At 39.9% G+C, this 26,500-nt stretch overlaps 1 protein-coding gene and 1 pseudogene across 1 annotated transcript in view; one reads left to right on the forward strand and one right to left on the reverse strand.

Moving 5' to 3' along the window:
- Positions 1-26,500, reverse strand: part of LOC111141549 (PHD finger protein 20) — a 137,912-nt gene that overhangs the window by 50,850 nt on the left and 60,562 nt on the right. Inside the window, exons 5-9 of the mRNA XM_022494168.1 lie at positions 20,256-20,335; positions 15,104-15,491; positions 9,695-9,808; positions 8,819-9,007; positions 8,119-8,298 (exon numbers count right to left, since the gene is read on the reverse strand). Coding sequence (XP_022349876.1) covers positions 8,119-8,298; positions 8,819-9,007; positions 9,695-9,808; positions 15,104-15,491; positions 20,256-20,335 — 951 coding nt within the window. The remainder of the gene's footprint in view (positions 1-8,118; positions 8,299-8,818; positions 9,008-9,694; positions 9,809-15,103; positions 15,492-20,255; positions 20,336-26,500) is intronic.
- Positions 17,647-17,984, forward strand: LOC111141550 (annotated as a pseudogene).

Genomic DNA, 26,500 nt, shown 5'->3' on the forward strand with positions numbered 1-26,500 from the left:
ACACTCCTCTTCAAACCTGGCCACCCTACTTAGCCTCTTACTCAGAGTATATATACTGCTTTAATAAGTGCCCTCAAGAGCTGTGGGAATTCTGTGTCACATGTTGTGCAACTTCCCTAGAACACAATAGACATATTGTGTTCATGTCTCAATTTATATAGCACCCAAAATCTCATCAGATGGCTTTAGGCACTCAGTTGGAAGATATAAGTCAGAGATCCTATATCACCAGCCAGTAAGAAGTGTGAGACTATGTTAAGTCCTTTTTGCCAAATATTAGGCTCTTTGCCTATAAAACAGAAGAGTGAAAAATTAGAAATAACAAGTATTTTTCAGAAAGGATATAGGAACCAATGTGGAAAAATACCATAAATGAAAATTGTAACCCACTGAATAATGAAAGAATATGATTCTATTACTGTGTTTTTGTGTTTTGTTGTTGTTGTTGTTTTTAAAGATTATTTATTTATTTATTTGATGGAGAGGGAGAGAGAGAACACAAGCAGGGAGAGTAGGAGAGGGAGAAGCAGGCTTCCCGCTGAGCAAGAAGCACTATGCGGGGCTCAAAGCCAGGACCCTGGGATCATGACCTGAGCCGAAGGCAGAGGCTTTAACCCACTGAGCCACCCAGGCGCCCCATAAAATAATTTTTTAAATAGAGGTCCCAGCTGACTTAATTCAGAGTTATAAAAATTCATCAAGAACTAATACTCATTGGGGCGCCTGGCTGGCTCAGTTGGTTAGGTGGCTGACCATTGATTTTGGCTCAGGTCATGATCTTAGGGTCCTGGGATAAAGCCCTGGTGGGCTCCACACTCAGCAGGAAGTCTGCTTCAGGATTCTCTCTCCCCCTCTGCTCCTTCCCACAACCACTTGGTCTCTAAAATAAATAAATAAATCTTTAAAAAAAAAGAATATTTATAAAGAATTAGTATACTTTAGTGTTCAGATTGTAAGAAATTGTATTTTACTTTAAAAATCAAACTTTAAGAAAAACCTTTCATTGTTGTTTCCTTATTGCTCAAAAATAATGATACTAAGTCCACACAGTCTGGGACAACCTTAAGTTCCTGCCATGTTATGTTTTTCCACGAAAAAAATTAATGAGTAACTTAAGTAATATAACTTTAAACATCTTAAAAAACATACTAAAATACTTTTTTACATTAACTTTCAAAACAGATTCTTTATTTGATCATACATGTTTTTTTAATCCCCATATCCAACAGTAATCTTAGAAAAAAGAATCACTGCATCAAAAAACAAGGAGTTACTTGAAATTTTGTTTTGAAAAGAGTTGTTGACATTATGACAAATCTAGAAACAGTTAAGCTGGGCTATCAATAATGCAATTCCCCCATTTATCAACTGGAAGTGTCCAAGACAATCCATTCTTATAATTAATCCATTCCCTGAGGTCAAAGGGATCAGTTATGCAACTTTCTGTGTTTTCCAAACCTTTTCCAGCTTTCCTTTCTTCCCCTCAAAGTTTTGGTACATAAGAAATGTTCAAGTAATTGACCTGAGTTACTTGAAGTAATTGAAAGAATGACCTAATTAATTAAATATTACCCACTACTTAAGAAACAAGTCTTCTGGGGCGCCTGGGTGGCTCAGTGGGTTAAGCCTCTGCCTTCGGCTCAGGTTGTGATCCCGGGGTCTTGGGATCGAGCCCCACATCTGGCTCTCTGCTCAGCGGGGAGCTACTTCCCCCTCTCTCTGTCTGCCTCTCTGCCTACTTGTGATCTCTCTCTGTCAAATAAATAAATAAAATCTTTAAAAAAAAGAAAGAAAGAAAGAAAGAAACAAGTCTTCCAATGGATCTATTTGCTCTGGTCAGGTATTAAAGGTATTCAATAAAAAAGTGTGCCAAATGCAAGCTGACAGGTAAGAGCACACCTGCAGTGTCTGCAGGGTAGCAAGGAGGCCATGTAGCTAGAGTAGAGTCGGCAGCAAGGAGAGAGTGAGGTAACAGGTGGCCCAAAGAAGCAGGGCCACTTCAGGCCAGTGTAAGGACCTGTGGCATGCATGAACAAATACCAACAGTTCTGGGCAGTGGGAGACATGAATGTTGGTTTTATTATTCTTGTATCTTTCTGGATTTCTTTTCAAATTTATCAACATAAAAAAGCAAGTTACCGTAAAGAGTATACTGAATGAAGACAAGATCACTTCCATAAATAAGGTAATAGGTACCAACAAAATCCTTGAAGTCTGAATAAGGTCCTGATTTTGATAATTATATTATGGTAATAAAATGTAAGAAATACATACCAAAGTATTTAGGAGTAGAAGTCTGCAATTTATTTTCAAACAACTCAGAAAAAATACTTTAAAATACCTTAAGGCCAAAGAATAACAGCTAAGTAGGAGGAAAGCAACCTTACCAACAGAGAGATCCAGGCGAACCCTTCAGGACTATCCCTGCTATCTGAGAACGAAGAAGCACTGTCAGTAGCCCCATCAACTCTCCAAAGCAACTGACCTCAGTCTGCAGCAACTTATCTGCTCAGCCTTAACCAAGTTCAGAAAGCCTGCAATTAAGTGAGAAAGCACACCTAACAGTCTCAGAAAAGAGTCTGCGACTATGACACTGTTGACGCTGCTCCGCTTCCACCTCCAAATGCCTAATTGCTACTCATCCTTCAAGGCCCTGTGAAAGTACCACCTTCTTCCACCTCTGCCCCCAAATCACCAACCTAAATATCACCTCTCTTCCAGAGTCAGATCCAAACACCGCTTACTGAAAAGCAAGAGTGCCCCATGTATCATGATATACTCAACAGTTAACAGAGGTCCTGTGCGTATAGTAAGGGCTCAACAAGTTGAATCCTGAGTTCAACTTTCATGTGGCAAGCACACATTATTACTGTCAGTATTCTCTCCCATAGTTTAAAGTATTTATTACTTTTGTTTAGAGACAATTGCAGTCTTATCAATTCCCCTAAACAGAAAGATGTAGAGCATTGACCAGATGTCTTATTCATTTCTCTAACCCTAGAACAACGAATTCTCAAGCAATTCTCCACCAGTACACGTCTGATGGCAAACCATAGACACTTACAACTTCCCAAACTATAATGGATATAACCCTATGATTCCTCTACTCAAGAAAACAGAGAACACAAGTACATGAAGGCTAAACTACTGTAGGCATTACACTAAAATGGACCTGATTCATTCTTAAAATAAATCATTTGCAAAAACTATCATAGGCGTTACTCTAAAACATACCTGATTAACCTACAAGTAAATCATTTGTAAACATTCCGTATTTCAGTGACAGGTAACTTCCTATTCATTTTATAACTGACAACATATCAAGACTCTATGGGTTAGAATCACTGACCTAAACCACACAGCAAAGTGTCCCATTTCTAACAGGTACATAGTTTAAAAAAAAAAAAAAAAAAAAGCTGAATAAGGCTGTGCCTCTATTGGTCTTCTCTCGTATTTTTTCTGTGGTTCATGTAGAACATTCACAAATGAGAGAGAACAGTCTGCCACTTAGATGGCACTAAATATTTGTTGACAAAAACAAATGAACAGACTACAGCCCATTTTCAAAAAGCTCTGGTAACCTCTGAACGACCAAATAGGTTGGGCCCAGATTTAGGGAATAATCTGAGATCTCTGAACTTCTAAGGGCATCTGCAGTAATAATTTTATTACAACAAAAACAAATGGCCTACCCAAGTAGCAGAATTTCAACAGTATTCTCCTCTGGCTTCTAAGTCATCAAAGCACATAGCCCAGAGCATTTATTCTTCCTAGTTCAAACTCAAGGTAATCTGACCTCTACCACTGCTATAACCTCTCAGAAAAATGGGCAAGTGCTTCACTTAACTGCGGTGGTTTCAAAATTATTCCCCAGAAAATCCTCTGTGTAACCTGAAGAAGCAAAAGAAGACATGAAATCTTATCATCCTTTCCCAAAGCTCATCTGTCGTACCCTCATTTTACCTTATTTCCATCCTCTCCACAAACCAAAGACACAGCTCAACTAACTGACAAGACAGAAATTGTATGTGTGCGTGTTTTGGAAAGAACTTAAAACCCCACAAAATATGTAAACTTTAAAACAAGCAGTGGAGGGGGCACCTGGGTAGGATACCAGGGTCCTGGGATCGAGCCCCCATCAGGCTCCCTGCACTGCGGGGAGCCTGCTTTTCCCTCTCTCTGCTGCTCCCCCTGCTTGTGCACGCTCTCCTGCGCTCTCTCTCTCTGTCAAATACATGAATAAATCTTTAAAAAGTAAATAAATAAATAAGTATCAGGCACTGGATATAGCCTCTGGCCTAGTCTCCTCACTTCTCTTACCTGCACAGCATATTTCCCGGTGATGTAGGAACAGTTCATTACCAATTTCAAGGGATGTCTCACTTAACATCACCCTCAAGACAATATAATTTAAGAGCCTGGTCTTCTGAATTATAAGGAACATGGCTGTCATCTAGAGATCTCCACACCAAAACAGACCACCAAGTTCCACGACTAAATTTCCACCTCATCTGAACATCAACTCCATTTCTGCCACATGACAGAGAAGTAGATTGGGAGGTGAGGAGTGCTGCCCCTAACAGAAGGCTCAGCAAGAAAAGGGAAAATATTTACACACAAGAAGAGGGGTGCCTGGGTGGCTCAGTCGTTAAGCATCTGCCTTCGCCTCAGGTCATGATCCCAGGGTCTTGGGATGGAGCCCCGCATCGGGCTCTCTGCTCAGCGGGGAGCCTGCCTCCCCCCTATCTCTGCCTGCCTCTCTGCCTACTTGTGATCTCCGTCAAATAAATAAATAAAATCTTAAAAAAAAAAAAAAAAAAAAAAACTGCTTTGCTACACTGTTTATGTTAACCACATGGTATGTGGTCAAGACCCCCCCTCCCACCAAACAGGCATCTAGGTGGCTCAGTCGTTAAGCATCCAACTCTTGATCTCAGTGTCATGAGTTCAAGCCCGGCACTGGGCTCCACACTGAATGTGGTACCTACTTAAGAAAAAGAAATAAGGGAGGAACCCGACTTGTCAGTCAGTTAAGTGTCTGACTCTTGATCTCAGGGTCATGAGTCAAAGCCCCACATTGGGCTCCATACTGGGCATGTAGCCTACATAAAAAATAAAATAAAATAAGGGGCACCTGGGTGGCTCAGTTGGGTAAGCATCTGCCTTTGGCTCAGGTCATGATCCCAGGGTCCTAGAACTGAGCCCCACATTGGGCTCCCTGGTCACTGGGAAGCCTGCATCTCCCTCTCCCACTTCCCCTGCTTGTGGTTCCTTCTCTTGCTTTATATCTCTCTGTTAAATAAATAAATAAAATCTTCAAAAAAAAAAATTTAAAGATCATTCACCTCTTAACAAAGTAAAATTTTCTATTTATAATTTAAACCACTCCTAATATTTGGAATCTGACCTTCTAGAAGAAAAGTAAAGACTTTCAAATCTTTTATTTATTGTTAAATATATAAATTAGACTTAGATTTAGTACAACACAAATGAGGATATAAATGTACAAATTTTGTGATGCTAAAATTAAATAAAGTCACAAGTATTAGTGTCAAAATACGGAATCATCAAATATTCAATTGACTACCTTCTCTCCAATGAAATAACATAATAGGAAATGTGCCACACTTTTGCTTATGTTGTTCCCTTGGAATACCCAGACCCCATTTTTAACTCATGGTACAGTCCTATTCATCCATCAAGATTCAGCTTAAAAACTACTGAACGCTACATCTGAAACTAATGATGTACTATATGTTGACTTAATAAATTTAAATTAAAAAAAAAAGGATTCAGCTTAAATGTCATGTCTCATAAGTTAGGATAGTCTTCAGGCAGCCACTTTCTGATCTTGTATCAGTGATACTACTTATTTTAGCACAGTGCTAAAGAGCAATGATAAAGAGAAAAATCTCAAAAGCAACCAAAAGGAAAACACATTATATATAGGGAAACAACAATATGAATGATCACTAACTTCCCTTCAGAAACAGAGGCCAGAAGACCGTGAAACACGTTTACAGTGCCTAAAAAGCAAAGCAAAACAAAACAAAAAAACTGTAAACTCGACATTCTATAGCCAGTTTGAAAGTTAAAGTTTGAAAGTTAAATAAAGTCATTCAGATAAATAAAAACCAAGAGAATTTGTCACCAGGAAACCTACACTACAAGAAAAACTACAGGAAAATTTTTTGGCTAAAAAGAAATAGGAAGATATGAAGAAGTAGAAATTGTAAATATGTACATAAATAAGCCCCGTTTGTCCTCCTCATCTTTATAATACCTAGTTATTAAGAGCAAAAACTGTAATACTGTATTGTGAATTTTATAGGATATATAGATGTATCATGAGACAGGTAGAGCATAAAAGGGGGAAGGATTAATAGACTACACATTTTATATAGAGTGGTTCAATATTAAAAGTAAACTGTGAGGGGCGCCTGGGTGGCTCAGTGGGTTAAGCCTCTGCCTTCAGCTCAGGTCATGATCTCAGGGTCCTGGAATCGAGCCCTGCATCGGGCTCTCTGCTCGGCAGGGAGCCTGCCTCCCTCTCTCTCTCTGCCTGCCTCTCTGCCTACTTGTGATCTCTGTCTGTCAAATAAATTTTAAAAAATAATAAAAATCTTAAAAAATAAAAAAAAAATAAAAGTAAACTGTGAGAAGTTAAGGATATATACATCATAATCCCTAAGTAACCTCTAAAATAAATGCTAAGAAGTATAGCTAATAGCTAAATTAAAATGAAATTTGAAAAAAATTCAATTAACCTAAAAAAAATAGGAAAGGTGGAAAAGAACAAAACACAGGATAAATGGGAAACAAAAAGCAAAGTGGTAGATCTAAAAGCAACTGTATCAATAAATACATTTAATGTAAACAAACTACACATTGCAGTTAAAACCAAAACCCAACTAGGTACATGCTATCTATAAAAGACAAATTTTGAATTTGAAGACATAGTTATGTTGAAAGAAAAGTGACAGCAATAGATACACCCTGCATACAGAAAGCAAAAGTATTTGTACTAGCATCAGATAAAACAGACTTCAAGTCAAAGTCTATTACCAAAAATAGCATGATATTTCACATTACAAAGGGGTAATTCACCAAGAGGACATAACGATTATAAATGTGTATGCCCCTAATAACAAAACTTCAAAATACATGAAGCAAAACTGACAGAATTCATTGGAGAAACAGACAAATCCACAATCATGGTTAGATATTATCAACATCCTTCTTTTAGAAATTGATAGAATTAGATGATTATGATGATGATGATGATGATGATGGTAGTAGTAGTAGTAATAACAATAATAAATGTCTAGAAAACACCATCATTCACTTTGATCTAACTGACACATAGAACAGCTATATGATGGCAGAACACACTTTTTTTTCCCAAGTGTATATGGAGCATTTACCAAAACAGATCACATGCTGGGCCATAAAATCAGTCCCAACAAATTTTAAAAGACTAAAATCTTATAGAGTGTAGAATTACATTGCAAATCAGTAACAATAGAGTATCTCTAAAAACCCCAATACTTGGAAATGAAACAAAACACTCCAAAGTTAACCCATCATCAACAAATAAATCACAATATATCTTGAATTGAATGAAACTGAAAATACAACATATCAGAATTTGTAAAAGCAGGGCTTAGTGGTAAATTTGTAACCTTAAATGCTAATACTAGAAAAGAAGATCCAAAACTAGTGACCTAAGTTTTTGGTTTTTTGTGTTTTTTTAAATGACCTAAGTCTCTAGAAAAATGTAAAGGAAGAAAATAAGATCAAAACAGAAATTAAAAAAAAAAAAAAGATTTAAAAAAAACAGAAATCAATGGCATTTTAAAAAGACGAACAGGGAAAATTAAGGTAAAACACTGGTTCTTTGAAACCATCAACAAAATTAATAAATCCCTAAACTATACTAATCAAGAGAAAGGAAACACAAATTAGCAATATCAGAAATGAAAAGGATATAGCATTAAAATGATAAGGAAATATTAATAAGGTGAAAAAACATCATAGAAAAGTATATTTTTTAAATTCACCGTCAAAGCAGAAGCAAAAGTATATATAGAAAACAATTAAGTTAACACTAATAGGAACCTGCCACAGTTGAAATCTCTTGTAACTCAGCAAGAGGAGAAGCCGGTTCCGTCTTCATACTGTTTTCTCCCATTGACTTGCAGCTCAATTCCAAGCCTGCAGCCCCCAATCCATCACCAAAGGAGTGGCAAGTCAGTGCAGATGAGACCTGGTCAGCTTCCAAAGGAGATTTTAACTGACCTAGAAGAAAAAAAAGAGAGCCCAGGGAATATATACAGATATGTAATCAACCAAAAGTCCCACAGAAGACTAAGATATCCAGGGACTTTTTAGAGGAAACCCACCGCACAGCATACAAGAATACATTCAAAGGTTCCAGCACATACAGTCAGGGCTATGAGCATCTCAAAAAAAAAGGCGAAAAAAAGACCAAAGTAAATAGAGGATTTTCTGGAAGTGTTGACAAAAAGGCAGAAGCACTGGAGTAAGATGGCACCAGAAACAGAGAGAAGGACAGGACTCTTTAAGCACTGTACCTCCAACCCAACATTCAGACATATTCAAGTAAAAACAATCACAAACGTGTTCAGAAAGTTTGTCTACTGAATTGCCAGTGAAAAAGAGTATAAGAAACACTGCAACCCATTCAAAAATTTAATTTCAACACAACCTAAAACTTGTGGAGGTTGTATATGATTTAGATTGGGTCTCACTAGAGAGGCAAGCTGGCAAGACCATTCTAGAACAGACTCTGACTCACCTTCCTCAGATTCCTTGTTACTGGATGATGTATTTTGCAAAGGATCAATGTTAACCGTATCAACCAAATCTGACACAACCAAGTCAGGATCTAGGATCTCGTGTGTCCCATTAGTGGACAGCCTGGAGGACCGTCTCCTTGATAAGTCCTTGTCAGTGTTTTCCGAATAGGTTTTTGACTTTTCCTGGGCTATAAACCATTAAGAGAGTTATGGTCAAGAACCCAATAAGAAGAAATAACTCTGCTAATACAGATTTCTGGGCTGGTTACCTCTATAAGGGCTTTACAGAAACTTCTAGAATACTAGACCAGTGATAAAAGGAAATATCCTTTCTTAATTTGTAGTTTTAAGTAAAGGGAATCTCTCTGCCCGGAGAGAATCATCCTTATTCACGGTCTGAAAAATCTGTTTTAGGTCATGCCCCAATCTTGACAACTAAATTCTATTTTGGGGCTTCCCAACTTACAAGTTTATGTACTAATCTTCAAAGTCAGTCAGGTTTATAAACCCTTAGAAAAATCACAAATCATTTTTGGAGCCAAAGTATTTTTTTTTAATCCATAAATAGCATTTTTCAAGTTTTACTCAACATATGAAAACCATCCCTTCCTAAGCCGTTAAATTTCCAATGGAAATGTCGTTTATGGGCATGAAGAAGAAACCACTGAATCCAATGTTAATATAGTTTCTGCTTTGGGATTTATTTTTCTTCAAGCAAAACTCTTTCTTATCCAACCCAAACCATCCACATTAGCTCCTAGGACCAAAAACAGCACTAGAGCCTATTTTTGGGGATAGGAAACAACATGAATACAGAGGAGGCTAACCCAATCAACATCAAGTTCTAGTCACATGTACACAAACTGGAGACTCACATGAATTTTTGTCAAGCCGGGGACGTTTTAATGGGACTTCACTTCCTTTTGATATTTTCCGCCTTCTCAATTCCAATGTTATTGGTTGCAAAGTTTGAGAGTTTGAATCCACAGCTATAGTGTATATAAAACCACACAAAAGAAGTTATGTAATTTCTTCATGCCCAATCCCCGATTATATAGAAATAAAACATACACATACACTTGCATGATAAAAAGACCCCCAAAGGGCTAATAAGAAAATATAAGTGTAACGGGTGAAACTACTTCCTTAATGACATGCTGACACCCTATAGACGGAACTCCTTCATCTTTTTTCCCTCTTTTTTTAAAAGATGTATTTAAGTAATCTCTACATCCATTGTGGGACTCAAACTCACGACCCCAACATCAAGAGTCACATGCTCTACCAACTGAGCCAAACAGGTGCCCCTTCCTTCATCTTTTTTTTTGGGGGGGGGGTGTTTCTCTTATGACCCAGCTCTGTATACACTTCTCTCTTAAAATCCTCTCTTTTAAACACTAAGCCCCAGCGACGCCTAGGTGGCTCAGTCTGATGCCTTCGGCTCAGGTCATGATCTCAGGGTCCTGGGATCCAGCCCTGCATCGGGTACCTTACTCAGCAGGAAGCCTGATTCTCCCTCTGCCTCTCTCCTGGGGCTTGTGCATGTGCGCACTCTTTTTCTCTCACAAATAAAAAAATACCTTCAAAAAACTAAAAAATAAAAATAAAACAGTAAGCCCCAACATGACTTAATTTTTTTCTTTTTAAGATTTTCTTTATTTAGGGGCACGTGGGTAGGTCAAGGCACCCCACCAGTTAAGCGTCTGTCTTCGACTCAGGTCAGGCTCAGGTCATGGTCTAGGGTGCAGTTCTGGGATCCAGCCCTGCTTTAGGCTCCCTGTTTGGTGAGGAGTCTGTTTCTCCCTTCTCTTTATCCTCCCCTCCCTTTTTAAAAAAAGATTTTATTTATTTATTTGAGAGAGAAAGGGAGAAAGTGAGCAGGAGCAGAGGTGGGCGGGTTTGAGGGGCAGATGGAGAGGGAGAAGCAGACCCCCTGCTGAGCAGGGCGCCCAATGCAGGATTCAATCCAACACCCAAGGATCATGACCTGAGCCAAAGGCAGACACTTAACTGACTGAGCCACCTAGGCACCCCCAACATGACTACTTTAAAACATGAAGGTGCAAGGGCAATTTAAAAAAAGTCATTTTTATCACCATCAAATCTCCTCATCAAAACTTGACTTAACCAATACTCAGAAAATCCACCATTCAGGCTAATTCCTAAAATGTGTAACTGGGACTACAGCTTGAGTGTTGTTTTCAATCCCTACTTGCTAAATTAGTTAGGTTGGCATTGGTCCTAGTTATGAGGGACCAAAAAGAATGTCAACATTTATAACCTCTTAAAAACAATTCCAGAAAAATCTCAGGAGACCATGCTATTTGATAGTCAGTGTTCCAGGCAAGGCTGCTGATCCCAACAAATCCAGCTCTAACATAATTTAGCAATGCAGACATTAAACCCTTGGATAGTATTCACTCTTTATTTTTAAATCCAACATTTAAATCCCCAATCATGAAAGATGAGAATCCTAAAAACAGGCGGAAGAAAAAAACAAAACAAATGAAACTAGGAAAGCTTGGGGGGAAGGTAGGGCTAAGGGGTCTGATGAAGGCTGAAAGGAGAGAGAGGGAGAAAGGGGGAAAGAGTTAAGGGGGTGGCCCGCAGAGGGCAGGGGATTTGGGGACTGGGGAAGAAGACTCACTGAGGACCACTAGCTTCAGATCAGCCATGTTGAAAAGCCCAACAAGAGACAGGCTGAGCTCTGAGGAGGCAAACATAATGAGTATGCTGAACTCCTTGGCTGTGTTCAATTTTCCCAATGTGCCAACATTATTTTGTTCCAAGTGGTGAGAACTTGGAAATCATACACATTCCAAATTAAACACAAATACAAACAACCCTCCCTAAATAACTCAGATTCTGTTCCAATCGAGTCTGTAAACTTTAGAGAGCTCAATCCTCCACTGGGTCAATGAGCTTTTTCCAAGCAATTTTTAAAGGACATCTGAACTACACAGAAGAAATCTGGTAAGCATTCTTCACTTTGATACCACATACAAACCAGGGCTGACTACACAGAGCATTAGTGTTTCCCAAACTCTTCTTACAGTTAAGAATCATCTGGGAAGGTTGTTAACAATTCCAGAAATTCTGACTGGGGAGAAATGCCTCAGGCAAACTTGGAAAACACTATTTCTCTATTAAATCGATCTGGCATGAAACTTACACTTACAAAATGAAAACAATAAACTGAAGGCCTCCCCACCTTTTTTAATCTGAGTGAAGTCATGTGGCTTCATAGGGGCAGTAGGCAAAGTTGAATACAACTACCCCAGTACATACTTTCCGGAGGGTACAAGCCAGAGCATGAACAGCTAAAGGGAAATCTGTTTCAGAGCACTCAATTCCCATATATATGCTTTTCTAACCTGAAGTGAGGACACATCAGACTTCTCCCAGGATGATTCAAAGAAATTTTCCACTCCTCCCTGCATAAGTACCTGCCTTCCACTTAAAAAAAAAAAAAAAAAAAAAAAAAAGGCCTAACAGTCATCCTACATTTTTTTAATTAATTTTTAATATTACTTTTAATTAACATATAATGTATTATTTGCCCTAGGGATCATCCTACATCTTAACATGGCACACTGCCCAGAGGTTTAAAATCTCCAGACCTTCTCATTTGGAGTTCCTCATTTGAACACAGAACACAGAGGTAAGTTTCTCAATTCTCCCAATTATGGTTTACAACTACTACCATTCTCAACGCACAGAAGACAAGTCAATTCACTATGGATGCTTTGGGCAGTTGGGGTTTAATTCTCTCCCAGAATCCTATAGAAAAAGCCAGTGAATTTAGGCCTCTGCTGTCCGACAGAAATATAACAAGAGCCACAAATGCAAGCCACATGTGTAATTTCCAATTTTTTAGTTTAAAAAAAAGGAGGGGTAGGAGAAGAGTAAATGAAACAAGATGGGATTGGGAGGGAGACAAACCATAAGTGACTCTTAATCTCACAAAACAAACTGAGGGTTGATGGGGGGAGGGGGGTTGGGAGAGGGGGGTGGGGTTATGGACATTGGGGAGGGTATGTGCTATGGTGAGTGCTATGAAGTGTGTAAACCGGGCGATTCACAGACCTGTACCCCTGGGGATAAAAATATATTATATGTTTATAAAAAATAAAATTAAAAAAAAAAAAAAAAGCAGGGGCGCCTGGGTGGCACAGTGGGTTAGAGCCTCTGCCTTCGGCTCAGGTCGTGATCCCAGGGTCCTGGGATGGAGCCCGGCATCGGGCTCTCTGCTCAGTGGGGAGGCTTCTTCCTCCTTTCTCTCTCTGCCTGCCTCACTGCCTACTTGTGATCTCTGTCTGTCAAATAAATAAATAAAAAATCTTTTTAAAAAAAACTGCTTTAAAAAAAAAGTAAATTTAATTTTAAGAATATATTTTAACCCAATACACCCAAAAACATCATTTTGACATGTAATCAGCATAAAAAGTTGAGATATTTTACAGGTTTTTTTTTTTTTACTTAGTATTTGAATACCAGAGTAGACTTTATACTCACAGCACATCTCAATTTAGACCACCCACATTTCATGTACTCAACAGCCCCATGTGGCTAATGGCTACCATACCGGACAGTGCAGGTCTAGGCCACAATTAGGCCTAGGGGCAATTCCAGCATGCTCAGCTTTTGCGCACAGTTACAACCACTAAAGGAGGAAATGGCTTAATTCATCTGGAAAGAAATCAAACTATATCTAATTTCCTATCTTTTTTTTTCTAATTTCCTATCTTAAAGTTAGAACTCAGATGTTAGAAGGCTGTCTACTGGGAATGAATACGAATATTTATTTGGAGTAAATTAAGGCAGACTTTTTTCTCACAAAAATTAAGTCTGATGTAGCTGCCTGGATTGATAGGATTCACTCTGCATTCTACATCATGCAGGACCAGTAAGTGAGCTAACTCTGTGGTTCTGCAGTTCTAATGAAAATCTATTAAATGATTTTCAAATTTTAAAAAAAAGTTATTTTAAATATATCATTTGCAGTTATATAAACTTGTGAGGAAAAGTAGATACCATTCTAAAATGTACTAAAGGTGGGGAGCCTGGGTGGCTCAGTCGTTTAGAGTCTGCCTTGGGGGGCACCTGGGGGGCTCAGTGGGTTAAAGCCTCTGCCTTCGGCTCAGGTCATGATCCCAGCGTCCTGGGATCGAGCCTCGCATCGGGCTCTCTGCTCGGCAGGGAGCCTGCTTCCACCTCTCTATCTGCCTGCCTCTCTGCCTACTTGTGATCTCTGCCTGTCAAATAAATAAATAAAATCTTAAAAAAAAAAAAAAAAAAAAAAGAGTCTGCCTTGGGCTCAGGTCATGGTCCCAGGGTCCTGGGATCGAGCCCTGCATCTGGTACCCTGCTCAGTGGGAAGCCTGCTGCTCCCTCTCCCACTCCCCCTGTTTGTGTTCTCTCTCTCACTCTCTCTCTGTCTAAATAAATAAAATCTTAAAAAATAAAACTAAAAAATAAATAAAATGTACTAAAGGATTCAGTTTTTCAATATTCATGCAGGAATATACAAGCAAGAATTTGTAAAGACCACTGCCAGATTATCCTAGCCAGCATTCAAACTAGAGATCCTAAGGGTTCATCATGTCACTGAACTGACCGAGAGAAGGAGTGTTTGATCTAGAAAGAAATTCAGGACGTGTTTTATTCTTGGATATTCCTGAAGAATTCCATATTTCAACTTTTTAAAATAACCATACATTCTTCCTTAAATCTGTACCCTTTAACCTTAACTCTTACCAATTAGCCATCTCAGTTTTTTCCTTGGACTATGAAAATGTCAAACCCATAATCACTCTCCAGATAGCTCAACTTCAAAATGCACCATGCCTTCTTAGATCCAGTGTTCTCTGATCCAGGCTCTGTCAGACACCCACATCTAATTACTTCTTCCCTATTTCATGTCTCTCAGGAAAACTATTATTTCCTAATCCCAGGTTCTATTAAGCTTACTTAACCTGAGATCATCTGAATAGGCACAGACGTAAGGCCTTAGCTTATTAGGTTTTACCAAATAAACTGAAGCATCTCGTGGACAGTTATGTACACCCCAGAAGCTTAGTCAAGGACATGTTTTGCAACTTACATTCATCTGGATATGTTTCCTTTAAAATTCAGCTCCATAAACGTAACTTATTTTCAGATCACAAGATGATTCAAAGTCAATCATAAAAATGGAAGAACTTTAGTATGGAAGTGATAAAGAACCACCAAAGCCACAGAACACTCTGGCATTGCCCAATGCAGACCCCACTTAGGAAACTCACCAGTAGGAGCTATGGAAGGGGGCCTGCCTCGTTTTCTTTTTGGCTCCCTCAAGTTTTCTTGTGGACTCTTCACAATGTCATTTTCAGGTTTTTTATCCACTTGAGCATCTCCAGAATACTCTCTGTCATTTTCTGAAATGTTCTCCTTATCTTCCTTCTCGTTCTTGGGAAGGCTCTTCTCTGACACCTTACCCTTTTCAGAACAGATTAACTTTCCTTCTTTATCAGGCTGCTTGGGACGCTTTTCTGTCTTTAAGGCTTTGTCCTCTTTGTCTTTCTTCACATTGACAGTGGCTTTTCTTTGCTCTTTAAACTTCTCTCGTTTATCAGGAGACGATGGAAGACTTTTGTGATCTGTTTCTTTAGGCCCAGCATTACCCCCAATATTCTAAAATGAGCAAAATAGCAATGAAACACACTTTGTGATTACTTGCAAATATAAAATCAGATGGTATTTTGCAAACTTATGAAGACAAACAAATTAAAACAGGACATATGCTGTGTCACATAATGGAAAGAACCACTGAAAATATTGATCCATACTCTGAGGCTTGAGAACCAATCCTAAATTTAAAAGAAACAACCGTCTTGTTCAATTCCTTCTGAGACAGAGTGATCTCCCATATTTTGATTATTAATAACTCACTAAATAATTAAAGGGACAGAAAATACCCCAGGAACAACTTCTGCAAAGCAATCTTTCTGACAGAGGTGTTCTAAGAAAATGCCCCCAAGTTATATCCTCCTCATCCCAAGCATGACTACCCCGACCCAGGGCCTTTCAGAGGCCTGGCTCAGTTTGCCAGTGGATGCTGATGCCCTTTGTGGAGAAGAACACAAACTAGTAACTAAAGGCTGAACAGGAAAGCTATAAAGATTGTCCAACCCATGGGGCACCTGGGTGGCTCAGTCTGTTAAATGTCCGCCTTCAACTCAGGTCGTGACCCCAGGGTCCAGGGATCGAGCCCCATGTCTGGGTCCCTGCTCAGTGGAAGCCTGCTTTTCCCTCTACTCCCAGCTTGTGCTCTCTCTTGCTATCTCTGTCACTATCTGTCTCTCTCTCAAATAAACAAATAAATTCTTAAAAACAAAACAAGACTGTCCAACCCAGAAGCAGGGTTTTTGCTTCCTCAACTGGGTAAAGGCTGTGCCCAGTCCAGCAAAGGCACCAACTATACTCTGAAGCTAAGTTTTTGTCCACTAGACAGAAGTTCTACTTCTTGGTTACTTTCCTCCTAAATAACTTTTAAAGAATTAATTCTAAAACTCCTGTGTCCTAGTGGGACACAGCTCTGAAAGCCAGCTCTGAATGCTCTGGAGTTTCCAAAACTGCAATTAAGTCTGTGGATGTATTTCTCTTCCAAGACCTCTACAGAACAGCAGAAAGCACATTATCATGTTCATATGGGGGATCCCCAGCAACTAGCACATACTAGGCACACAGATCTCTCCCTAAAGCTGGAAGGAGTGCCTAAATACTCAGTGAGTGAAGGTTTACTTTGTCCCAGAGGGAAAAATAATAAAACAAGGAGAATCCCTATGATTGGAGCCTAGAAGGAAATATTTTTTCAAGCCCCCCAAATTTTCTGAAAGCAGGTTTGAGAACAAGCACTTCTCAGGAACTGCTGGCAGAACTATGAATTATAACCACCTTGGCAGGAAGGAGAAGCATTCTCGATTCGTGCAAAAGAATTAAAAGTTAATACTTTTGAACTAGAATGAATTCCTAGAAATGGAACTAACAGAATAATCGAATTTGGACACCCAGATTTACAAATATCCATATAAATTACCTTTAGGGAACTGGTTACACACAGAACAGTTATATACATATTACAGAATATTAAAGAGCCAGCAAAGCCATATTCCCATACACTATTAAGAACTTAAGAAAATGTTATTCTGGGGCACCTGGGTGGCTCAGTGGGTTAAAGCCTCTGCCTTCAGCTCAGGTCATGATCCCAGGGTACTGGGATCAAGCCCTGAAACATGCTCTCTGCTCAGCAGGGAGCCTGCTTCCTCCTCTCTCTCTCTCTGCCTGCCTCTCTGCCTACTTGTGATCTCTCTGTCAAATAAATAAATAAACTCTTTAAAAAAAAAGAAAAAAGAAAATGTTATTCTGTTAGAAGAGCAAGACATAACCCCCATTTTTTAAGAAAAAAAAAGGGAGCAAAATATGGAACAGTAATATACTATATGACCCCAATTTAAAAAATATATACAAATATTTAACAAAAAAACACAGAAGGATATAGCCAATATATTAAGAGCAACTATATTTAGACAACAGAATTACGTCATTTTTACTTTCTTTGTGCTTTTCATAGTGTCCAAATTTCCTATACCTTATACATTATTTTATAACTTCAAAAAAATTAATGTTCCTAATATATAAATTATTGAAACATTTAGAGCAGCACGATCACACAGAAAAAAAACCTCAAATCTATTCTAATGATCTACTAAAAAAGCCTTAAAAATTATCTATGACTAATATTTTTAAGAAGTTAAGCTTTGGAGGCATGTGACACCCACTCACTGTCATGGTCGGGCCAGGGGCCGCATTCCATTGCTTGGGCACCTTGTCTAGAGCTGGGGCCTTAGGCTTGGCCTCCTACAGGACACAGGGCACCCAGTTTTCAGATGCCTACAGGAGGGAGCTCTTAGACAAGGCCAAAAAACACCACTTCTTACACAGCCTGGTCCTACTATGGGTGCCCTGTTGTAGAAAGCCCCTTGGGGCTGGATTATGACTAGCCTCTGGAACCACCTTATTCTGCACCAGCTTTACTACCAGGTTGAGTGAAGACGCAGTGTCCAGACTTTGGCTCCTGTGGGAGGGAGCCTACTAATCTTGGGCTGGCTTGCCTTGGCTCTTTGAGCTTCCTTGTATTTAATTTCTGGGTACTTTGTTTTTCCCTTAAGATTTTATTTATTTATTTAACAGAAAGAGAGACAGCGAGAGAAGGAACACAAGCAGAGGGAGTGGGAGAGGGAGAAGCAGACTTCCCGCCGAGCAGAGAGCCAGATGTGGAACTCGATTCCAGGACCCCGGGATCATGACCGGAGCCTAAGGCAGCTGCTTAACGACTGAGCCACACAGGTGCGTCTTAATTTCTGGGTACTTTTTTAAGAGCTGAAACAGGGAAGGATTAAAAGAGAAAGGCAAATTTTCAAAAATAATTTTTTTAAAAAAGTTAAGCTTTATGTAGCCATTATGGAACCCTAGATCCTTAGGGCTGTAGAGACCTGAGAAGTCATTTATACAAATACAACACTGTCTTGGAAAAAAAAAAAAAACATACACAAGCAGGAACTGCGGGCCTATACCTCATCACCCACCAGATCCGAGATGAGGTGAGACACTTGGGGATAACCGGGAATTGGGAACTGAAGCACCCACCAATCCACTCTGGATAAGATGCTCATCTCCAACCCAAACACCACAAGTGCTGTTAATCAATTTATTCAGTACAGCAGAGTAAACAGTTGAATGTTTGTTATCTGGAGCCCTGGACTTCCATTTGGGGAGGTTCTAGATACAATCCGACAATTCTGAACAAGTTCTTACCTACACAGTCCTCTATCTGTATTAACTCATTCCACAAACTCAACATAAAAATTGCCAAATTTAAGGCCAAAATAACATTTTTTTTTTTTTTAAGATTTTATTTATTTATTTGTCAGAGAGAGAGAGAGAGAGAGCGAGCGCACTGGCAGATGGAGGAAGCAGGCTCCCTGCCGAACAAGGAGCCCGACGTGGGACTCAATCCCAGGATGCTGGGATCATGACCTGAGCCGAAGGCAGCTGCTCAACCAACTGAGCCACCCAGGCGTCCCCAAAATAACATTTTTTTAAAAGATTTTTTTTTTTTTTTTTTTTTTTTAATTTGACAGAGAGAAGCACAGCGAGAGAGGGAAGACAAGCAGGGGGAGTGAGAGAGGGAGAAACAGGCTTCCTGCTGAACAGGGAACCTCTCATGCGGGACTCAATCCCAGGACCCAGGGATCATGCCCAGAGCCAAAGGCAGATGCTTAACGACTAAGCCACCCAGGTGCCCCAATAACATTCTTTTTTAAATTTTAAGTAAACTCTATACTACATGTGGGGCTCAAACTCACAACCCTGTGATCCAGAGACACATGCTCTACTGACTGAGCCCGCCAGGAACCCCACAAAATAACATTTTAGAGTACTGTATAGCAGCTCGTTAGATGCCTGAGGGGCAAATGATCACAGAGAAAACAACTTCAGGGCTAAGGCTTTATAACTGTTTCAGTTTTCTTTAAAGGAAAACCAGCAAAAGGCAAAAACACTCTTAAGGCTACCTTTAAAGATATCATGAAATATAACCCTCTGAAATTGCTAAATATAAATACAGAAGAATTTACTCTAATTTGTGATAAGTAGAGGCATATGATCATAAGACAAGACACAACAGGTTCCAGCATCACCAAATACTATCACATCAACAACTACCCAAAAAGGTAACAAGTAGTAACATTCAGAAGTTTTAAAACATCAGTATCCAAATTTTGATCCTGCCTTCCCAACTATTAAGGTGTAAACACAAAAAAGACCAAAGGGGAAAAAAATATGAAAAGAGTAGGCAACATTTTCTAGATGGCCCGTATTTCCAGTATCAAAACTCCTGTCTCATGCTCAAGCAAACACATGTGTGGTGACTGGAACAACAGGAAACAAAATTTTCAAACCAGGCATATCTAGCACGAGTGATTGCCAAATTCATACCAAACTATAGTTCTGAAACCACCAAGTCATGGTCCTGAGCTGAAGGACAAAGTTAGATGAGAAGAAAATACAGTCTAGGTTTCCTCAAGCATTAGCAAGTTCCCTATGATGAATAATACCTCTGGGTACAGGGCACAGGGAGAGAGAGAAAAAAAAAAAAAAAGAACATTAACCATACAGTTTTGAGAAAAGATGAGTAAAACAGATTAACAGGAAATGGCAGAAAGAAATAAATATTAATAATTTCTGAAAACTTGTGTATTGCTTTCTAGTGAAATTGTGTCAGGTGAAGGAAATAAAGATTTTGCCACCATAAACAAATATAACATCTTTATTTGAGAAACAGAACTACAACATTAGCATTATTCATACTACAAAGCACAAAACCACATTTCTCACCTGATCTTTGGAAAAAGCTTTGACATGAATATGTTTGACAGTCTGAACTACTCCATCATAAAATTTCACAGTGTAAGTACCTAAAATTCAAGAAGATATTATGATTTAACTTACAGTTTCATGAAAGCAACAAAACTTTTCAAAGCATAAACACAAGGGAGTTCCAACCACAATAATAAATGTATGAGAGCTAAAATATTAAGAAACACACACAGTCTTATTTATGTTCAAGATAATAGCCTTCATTTCTTAGTCAAGATTACATAGTAAGTTTTCTCTTTATCTATACAGATCAAAATCCATCTGCTTTTTGATGGAAAAAAAGAATTGCATTGAATTTAGGCCAAGAAAAAAGAGCAGTAAAACAACTAAGAACACGAGGAAAATGCAGTTTTATTTATTGCTTGGTGAATTATTAATTTTTATCAATCTTTATTTTCTGGGCTTAAGAGTGATAATATCTTTTAAACTTTAAAAGAAACACGACTACTTACTAAAGGTATCATGTTTTCAGAGGTCACATTAATCTCATAACCCATATGAATAACCTTCGTGTTACAACATCTGAACAGACTTCGCCAAAATGCTAAATGGTACCTGCTACATTATCAGTTTTATTCCAATAGGAAAAGAAATCTAACAAAAATCACTCTGCAATAAGACCTCAGCTGAAAATCCAAATAATCTTCTTCCCAGATAAGGCAACCAACTACAGTACATAAGTTCTCACTAGTTGCACTTAAACCAACTCTCTCAAAATTATGCATCTTAGAACCCACCTCTCCCCCCACCCCACTTTTTTTTCTTCTTTTAATTTTTTTTGGTTCCAGGGAGTAAAAAAAAAAATCACAGTTAATCTTGTCAAGATTACCAGTGAACTACTTACTGGTAACCACGTAATGATTTACTACTGGTAAACATGGTCAGTTTTTAGGATCAATTTCCCATCAAACAGAGAAGGAAAAAAAAAAATCCCTGGAAGTAAAAGAATGCAACAAGGAAGCCTAAGACCTTCTAGCTAGCTACCTCCTTCTTATACATCCTCTCCCCTCCCCAACCTACCTCACCCCTCTCCACCCCTCTCCATCCCACCTCTCCTCCAGTCCTATATAGGGCCCTGTCAATGGCTAGCCACCTCTAATGAAAACATCACTGTAGTGTTCAAGGTACAATGCAATCCTAGCCCAATTATTTTCCAAACGCTGTTTCTCATTACCAACATAAAATACCCATCAACTCAAAGTGATGAGCTACTTGCCAACCAATGAAACTGCCTTGTGCCATTTCCACCTCCACATCTTTATCAAAAGTATTTTCCTGCCTAGAATGTGCTACTCATTGACCCTTAAGCACTCAGCTCAGATGACCACAATAGTTCTGTAAAAGCTTCCCAACTTCTTAGCTAGAAAGATTTTTTCCTGCTCTGAACTTCTCAAAGACTCACTTTGGCACCTTGCCGGCCTCAATTAGGTCTACCTTCATATAGAAGGCAGACCCCAAATCAAAGGCAGGCTCTCCAAGGCTAGGAACCACAGCTCACATCAATTTCTCTCTCACACAGCATCTGGTTCACTGTAAACCAGGGCTTCTCGAAGTATCGTGCTCAGACCAGCAGCGTCAACAACTCCTAGGAACTTTTAGAAATTTAAGTTACCAGCACCACCCCCAAAGTAATGAATCAAAAACTCAAAGAATGCAACACAAAAATAAATGCGTGTTTTAACAAGTGTTTCAGGTGATCCTGGTGTATTGCCACAAATAATTAGTAATTACCTACTGAACTTTACTCCTGGTAATTACAAAATAATGTTGATTATCTGTCACAAGTGTCACCAACACAGAACAAAGTGACTAGCAAACTAGATACAAGGAAATATAGTTATGCTTGGTTGGTTAAAACAAGCAATAAGACATCAGGCTATGATAAAGGATTCTACATAAAGCAGCTCAGCAATGACTAATGAGTTCTTACAACAAAAGCCTGGGATCCTGTCTTCCTGCCTCTATTTGGCAAGCAAAGAAGCAATGATAAGCAATGGTATGGAACTCTAAACATACCCTTCACAAGCAACCATGACATGGTTCTGGCCAGCCTGGGGATGAGGGCGTTAAGAACCCAACTCTCATGAAATCTTAAATATCAAGTGTACCAACAAGACACCCAAGCCTATACCTCTTCAACTATTTGACCAAGAAAGTAAGTTAGCATCAATTACATCAAAATGAAAACTATCTATTTTTATAGACATTTCAGACATCCAGAAGTACATTTTTAGTTATCTGAGGCCAATTTTGAAGCTTACTCTTGATGGCAGGCTCAAAATGGAGGCCTTAAATGAAGGGGTGTTTCTTGAGTTCCAAAAAGAGCTAAAACAGAGCTAAGAAGAGCTGGGAGTAGAACCTAAGCCTCTCTGCTGACCTCTAATCAATTCTTCTTCCACCACCCCAAACTGCCTATTCCTCAAGTCCCTCAAGTCCCTCAAGTCCCTCAGCCTAAAGTCCAAACCAAATGGCCGTTCTGAAATGACCCGCACTATAGCCAAGGGTACTCAGGAATCACTGTCCTTAGACAGTAATACCCTGCCCCTGACCCTTTTTACTTCCAAAGAGCCATATGGGATCATCTCAAAACATTCTCCCTTGATCATGTACACAGCCTAACTTGGGCTTCAATAAATCAGAAGGAAAAAAACACCACATTCCATGGACAATGGTAGCCTAGGCCCACTTCTGGAAAGAGGCCCCAAATCTACTTTAATGGTTCCCATACAACTAAAAGAACATCTTCCTGGGGTGCCTGGGTGGCTCAGCTGCTTAAGAGTTTGCCTTAGGCTCAGGTCATGATACTGGAATCTGCTGCTTCTTCTACCTCTGCCCCTCTACCAGCTCATACGTGTGTGTGTGTGTGTGTATGTGTCTGTATGTCTGTGTGTGTGTGCCTCAAATAAATACATAAAATCTTTTAAATAAAAATAAAAAATAAATGTCTTCTTGTGGATTCTTCCTGTGGGTAGCTGACAACAGAGCTCTCCCACAGCCACAGACAACATCTAAAAATTAACATGTAAATGACAGAAAAATAAGTGCATCCTTAACACAAAGGCCCTCTGCCTCAGGCTCCCTTAAGAAGCCCCTGCCCTTACAAATGCCAGGTGAAACAAAGCTTCCTGGTCTTGCCCCCTTGGGAATAGTTATGAACTCAGCATATCAGACAACCTAATAGCAGTCAGTAGGTGCAGAAGGGATATAAGGGAAAAAAAAAACAAACCTAGAGATGCACAGCAAGCTGATCTGTAGGACCAAGGAAATAGGGAAGCACAGGTGACTCTGGACAGTTATCTGTTGTTCTTGAAATCTACCATAACTGTGACTCAAGGAGCTTTCTCAATCTCACTCACCTCTAAGAGTCAAAGAACTCCAGAATGCCATTAAAAGGAGACTCAGTTTTCAAACATGGATTCTCAAAATCTTGAAGTTCCTGTACATGTGCCTCAGGGGACGATCAGACGAATATTCATGTGTTTGCAGGTATACCTTCCCCTCCCCCATCTTTTCTTCTTAGCAATTTTACTAATGCACTTAAGTTCTACAGCCAACAACTTCTAAAAATGTTCATCTATTCTTTTTTTTTTTAAGATTTTATTTATTTATTTGACAGACAGAGATCACAAGTAGGCAGAGAGGTAGTCAGAGAGAGAGGAGGAAGTAGGCTCCCCAATGAGCAGAGAGCCTGATGCGGGGCTCGATCCCAGGACCCCGGGATCATGACCTGAGCCGAAGGCAGAGGCTTTAACCCACTGAGCCACCCAGGCGCCCCAATGCTCATCTGTTCTAATTCTTTCTTCGAGTTCTAACTGCTCAAATGAGTCCAGAGAACAGGTGGCAAGCTGCCAGTAATCACTGAGCAGGGACTGGGTGCACACACCCAGTGCACACCTGCTGCTGACAACTCCTGCCATTTTAGGAAAACTCTGCCCTAGAGTGGCAGCCTGGAACCGCAGGAAAGGCAGTTCAGGAATTTTGAAGCCCCAAAGACCTGCATTCAGTTCACAGCTCTACCATCCCTGTATGGGCTCTGTAACCTCAAGCAACTTCTCCTGTGAGCTTAATTCCTCATCTGTAAAATGACGGGGTTGATAGCAACAACCTTTCCATGTCTGTGTGAATACTAAATGAGATCAGATATGGACATTGCTTAGCAAAGGAACTGTTACAGAGCAAGGGATCAATAAGTGGTTCCAATTATTACCATTCACCAATCACTTTAAAAGGGAAGCACCAACCCCTTCCCCACAAAGAAGGTAAGAGCCACACTAGCATCTGCATGTGTAGGCCTGAATCTTCCTTTTATCTCTGTGCAAAGCTGTTCACAGTCCTAACGTCCCCACATTTCAATTGCAGGATCAGTTACAGCATGAAGAAGACAAAAAATAGTAACTGCTTCAACAAGAGACTCTAGAAATAAGGCCATTTCCATAGAATCTCCTGTTACAAATGCAGACTTCAGGCACTGGACCGAAAATTGAACTGAGGGAACGGGACACGTGACTTAAGAATATGAATAATTTAAAGGAAGAGGGACCTGATTTGCCTATTTGCTCAAGTTAAAGAACCACAGAACAACAGGAAGGTGTAATTCCTCATTTTGTTGAAAATGCAAACCTACTTTCAGTTTCCCCCAGAGAATGCCTTGCAGAGCAGCAGGGTCCAGGACTGGGGACACAAAGCCCTGACACACAAGTGACTTCTGCCATCCCCAGTGTAACAAAGGGGAGCTGAGCAGCCCCAGCAAAGAGCTGAGGTCAACTCACCAGAGATGGCTTCCGAACAAAGATTCCCTGGAAGCAGAATCCCATCCTTTACTCCAGCAGATAGAGGGGCTAACAAGGCTAACCACGTGTGGCTGCCTTCACATGAAATGATGCTTTAATTGCCACTGCCAAAGAATTATTCCAGGTGAAAAGAGCTATATAACATTGCACCACCCTCCCCAGTTTCCATGTGCTTTAATTACTCCCTTAAGAAACTTTAAAGTTGGGGCGCCTGGGTGGCTCAGTGGGTTAAAGCCTCTGCCTTCGGCTCAGGTCATGATCCCAGGGTCCTGGGATCAAGCCCCGCATCGGGCTCTCTGCTCAGCGGGGAACCTGCTTCCCTTCCTCTCTCTGCCTGCCTCTCTGCCTACCTGTGATCTCTGTCTGTCAAATAAATAAATTAAAAAAAAAAAAAAAAAGAAACTTTAAAGTTGCCATTTAGTTGTATTTCAATCATGCCAGACTCCCAACGCCAGCAGCCTTAAAGCTCAGCCTTAGGAAAACCACCAAGGAGGTTAAGAGTGGAAAGAAAATGAGGCCAAGCCTTCCAAAGATTAAACTGTAGGGTGCGACTTCACTATATGCCCGGCTACTCCTAGCAGCACCAAGAATTACTTTTATGGGAAATAAAGGGGGCATCTTGCCAGCAGAACTTCTCACAGTGCTGAGGTTGTCCCTGCTGCAGATGAAACTGAGGCAGAGCAGAAAATACCAGGGGAAAGGTGGGAAGGATAGTCCAGCACTGTCTCTCCCAATCCTGCAATTACTATAATCATACTGAACTAGAAACTATCCACCAGGTCCCATGAACAACATCTAACAGAAAAGCAGCACCTAAGAGTCATTATCTCGTCTCAAAACCCGGCACAAAGCTGAGCTCTCACAAATGCTAGCTTTCCTTCACACTGCTTCAATGTGGCAATAATACCACCCAGCAAATTCCACTAACTTTCAGGATTTCCCCTCCCCCACGCCCTTCCTCTCCTTTCCCTTCCAATTAGTCTCAGGACCAGTGAGGACTTCAGACTCAAGAACTCTGGGGAAAACTGGTTTTCTGGCAGAAATCTCCACTCATATTCAAAGTCCTTCAATAAACTAAAATTCGTTGGACCAAATTCAGAGTTTACAGAACCAATACTATTAGAGTGACGAATGGCCATTTTAGGGACAACATTACCTGAAGACTCTCCCATAATTTTAGCTCATGGAGGAAATAAACTGAAAATATTTTTTACAACTTCCAAAGCTCTGGTTGCCCCAGTTTAAAAGACATTTAAAGGGGCGCCTGGGTGGCTCAGAGTGTTAAAGCCTCTGCCTTCGGCTCGGGTCATGATTCCAGGGTCCTGGGATCGAGCCCCACATCGGGCTCTTTCCTTGGTGGGGAGCCTGCTTCCTCCTCTCTCTCTGCCTGCCTCTCTGCCTACTTGTGATCTC

This window comes from Enhydra lutris, unplaced genomic scaffold, assembly GCF_002288905.1.
Source record: "Enhydra lutris kenyoni isolate GAN:26980312 unplaced genomic scaffold, ASM228890v2 scaffoldscaffold6, whole genome shotgun sequence".
Classification (NCBI taxonomy): domain Eukaryota; kingdom Metazoa; phylum Chordata; class Mammalia; order Carnivora; family Mustelidae; genus Enhydra; species Enhydra lutris.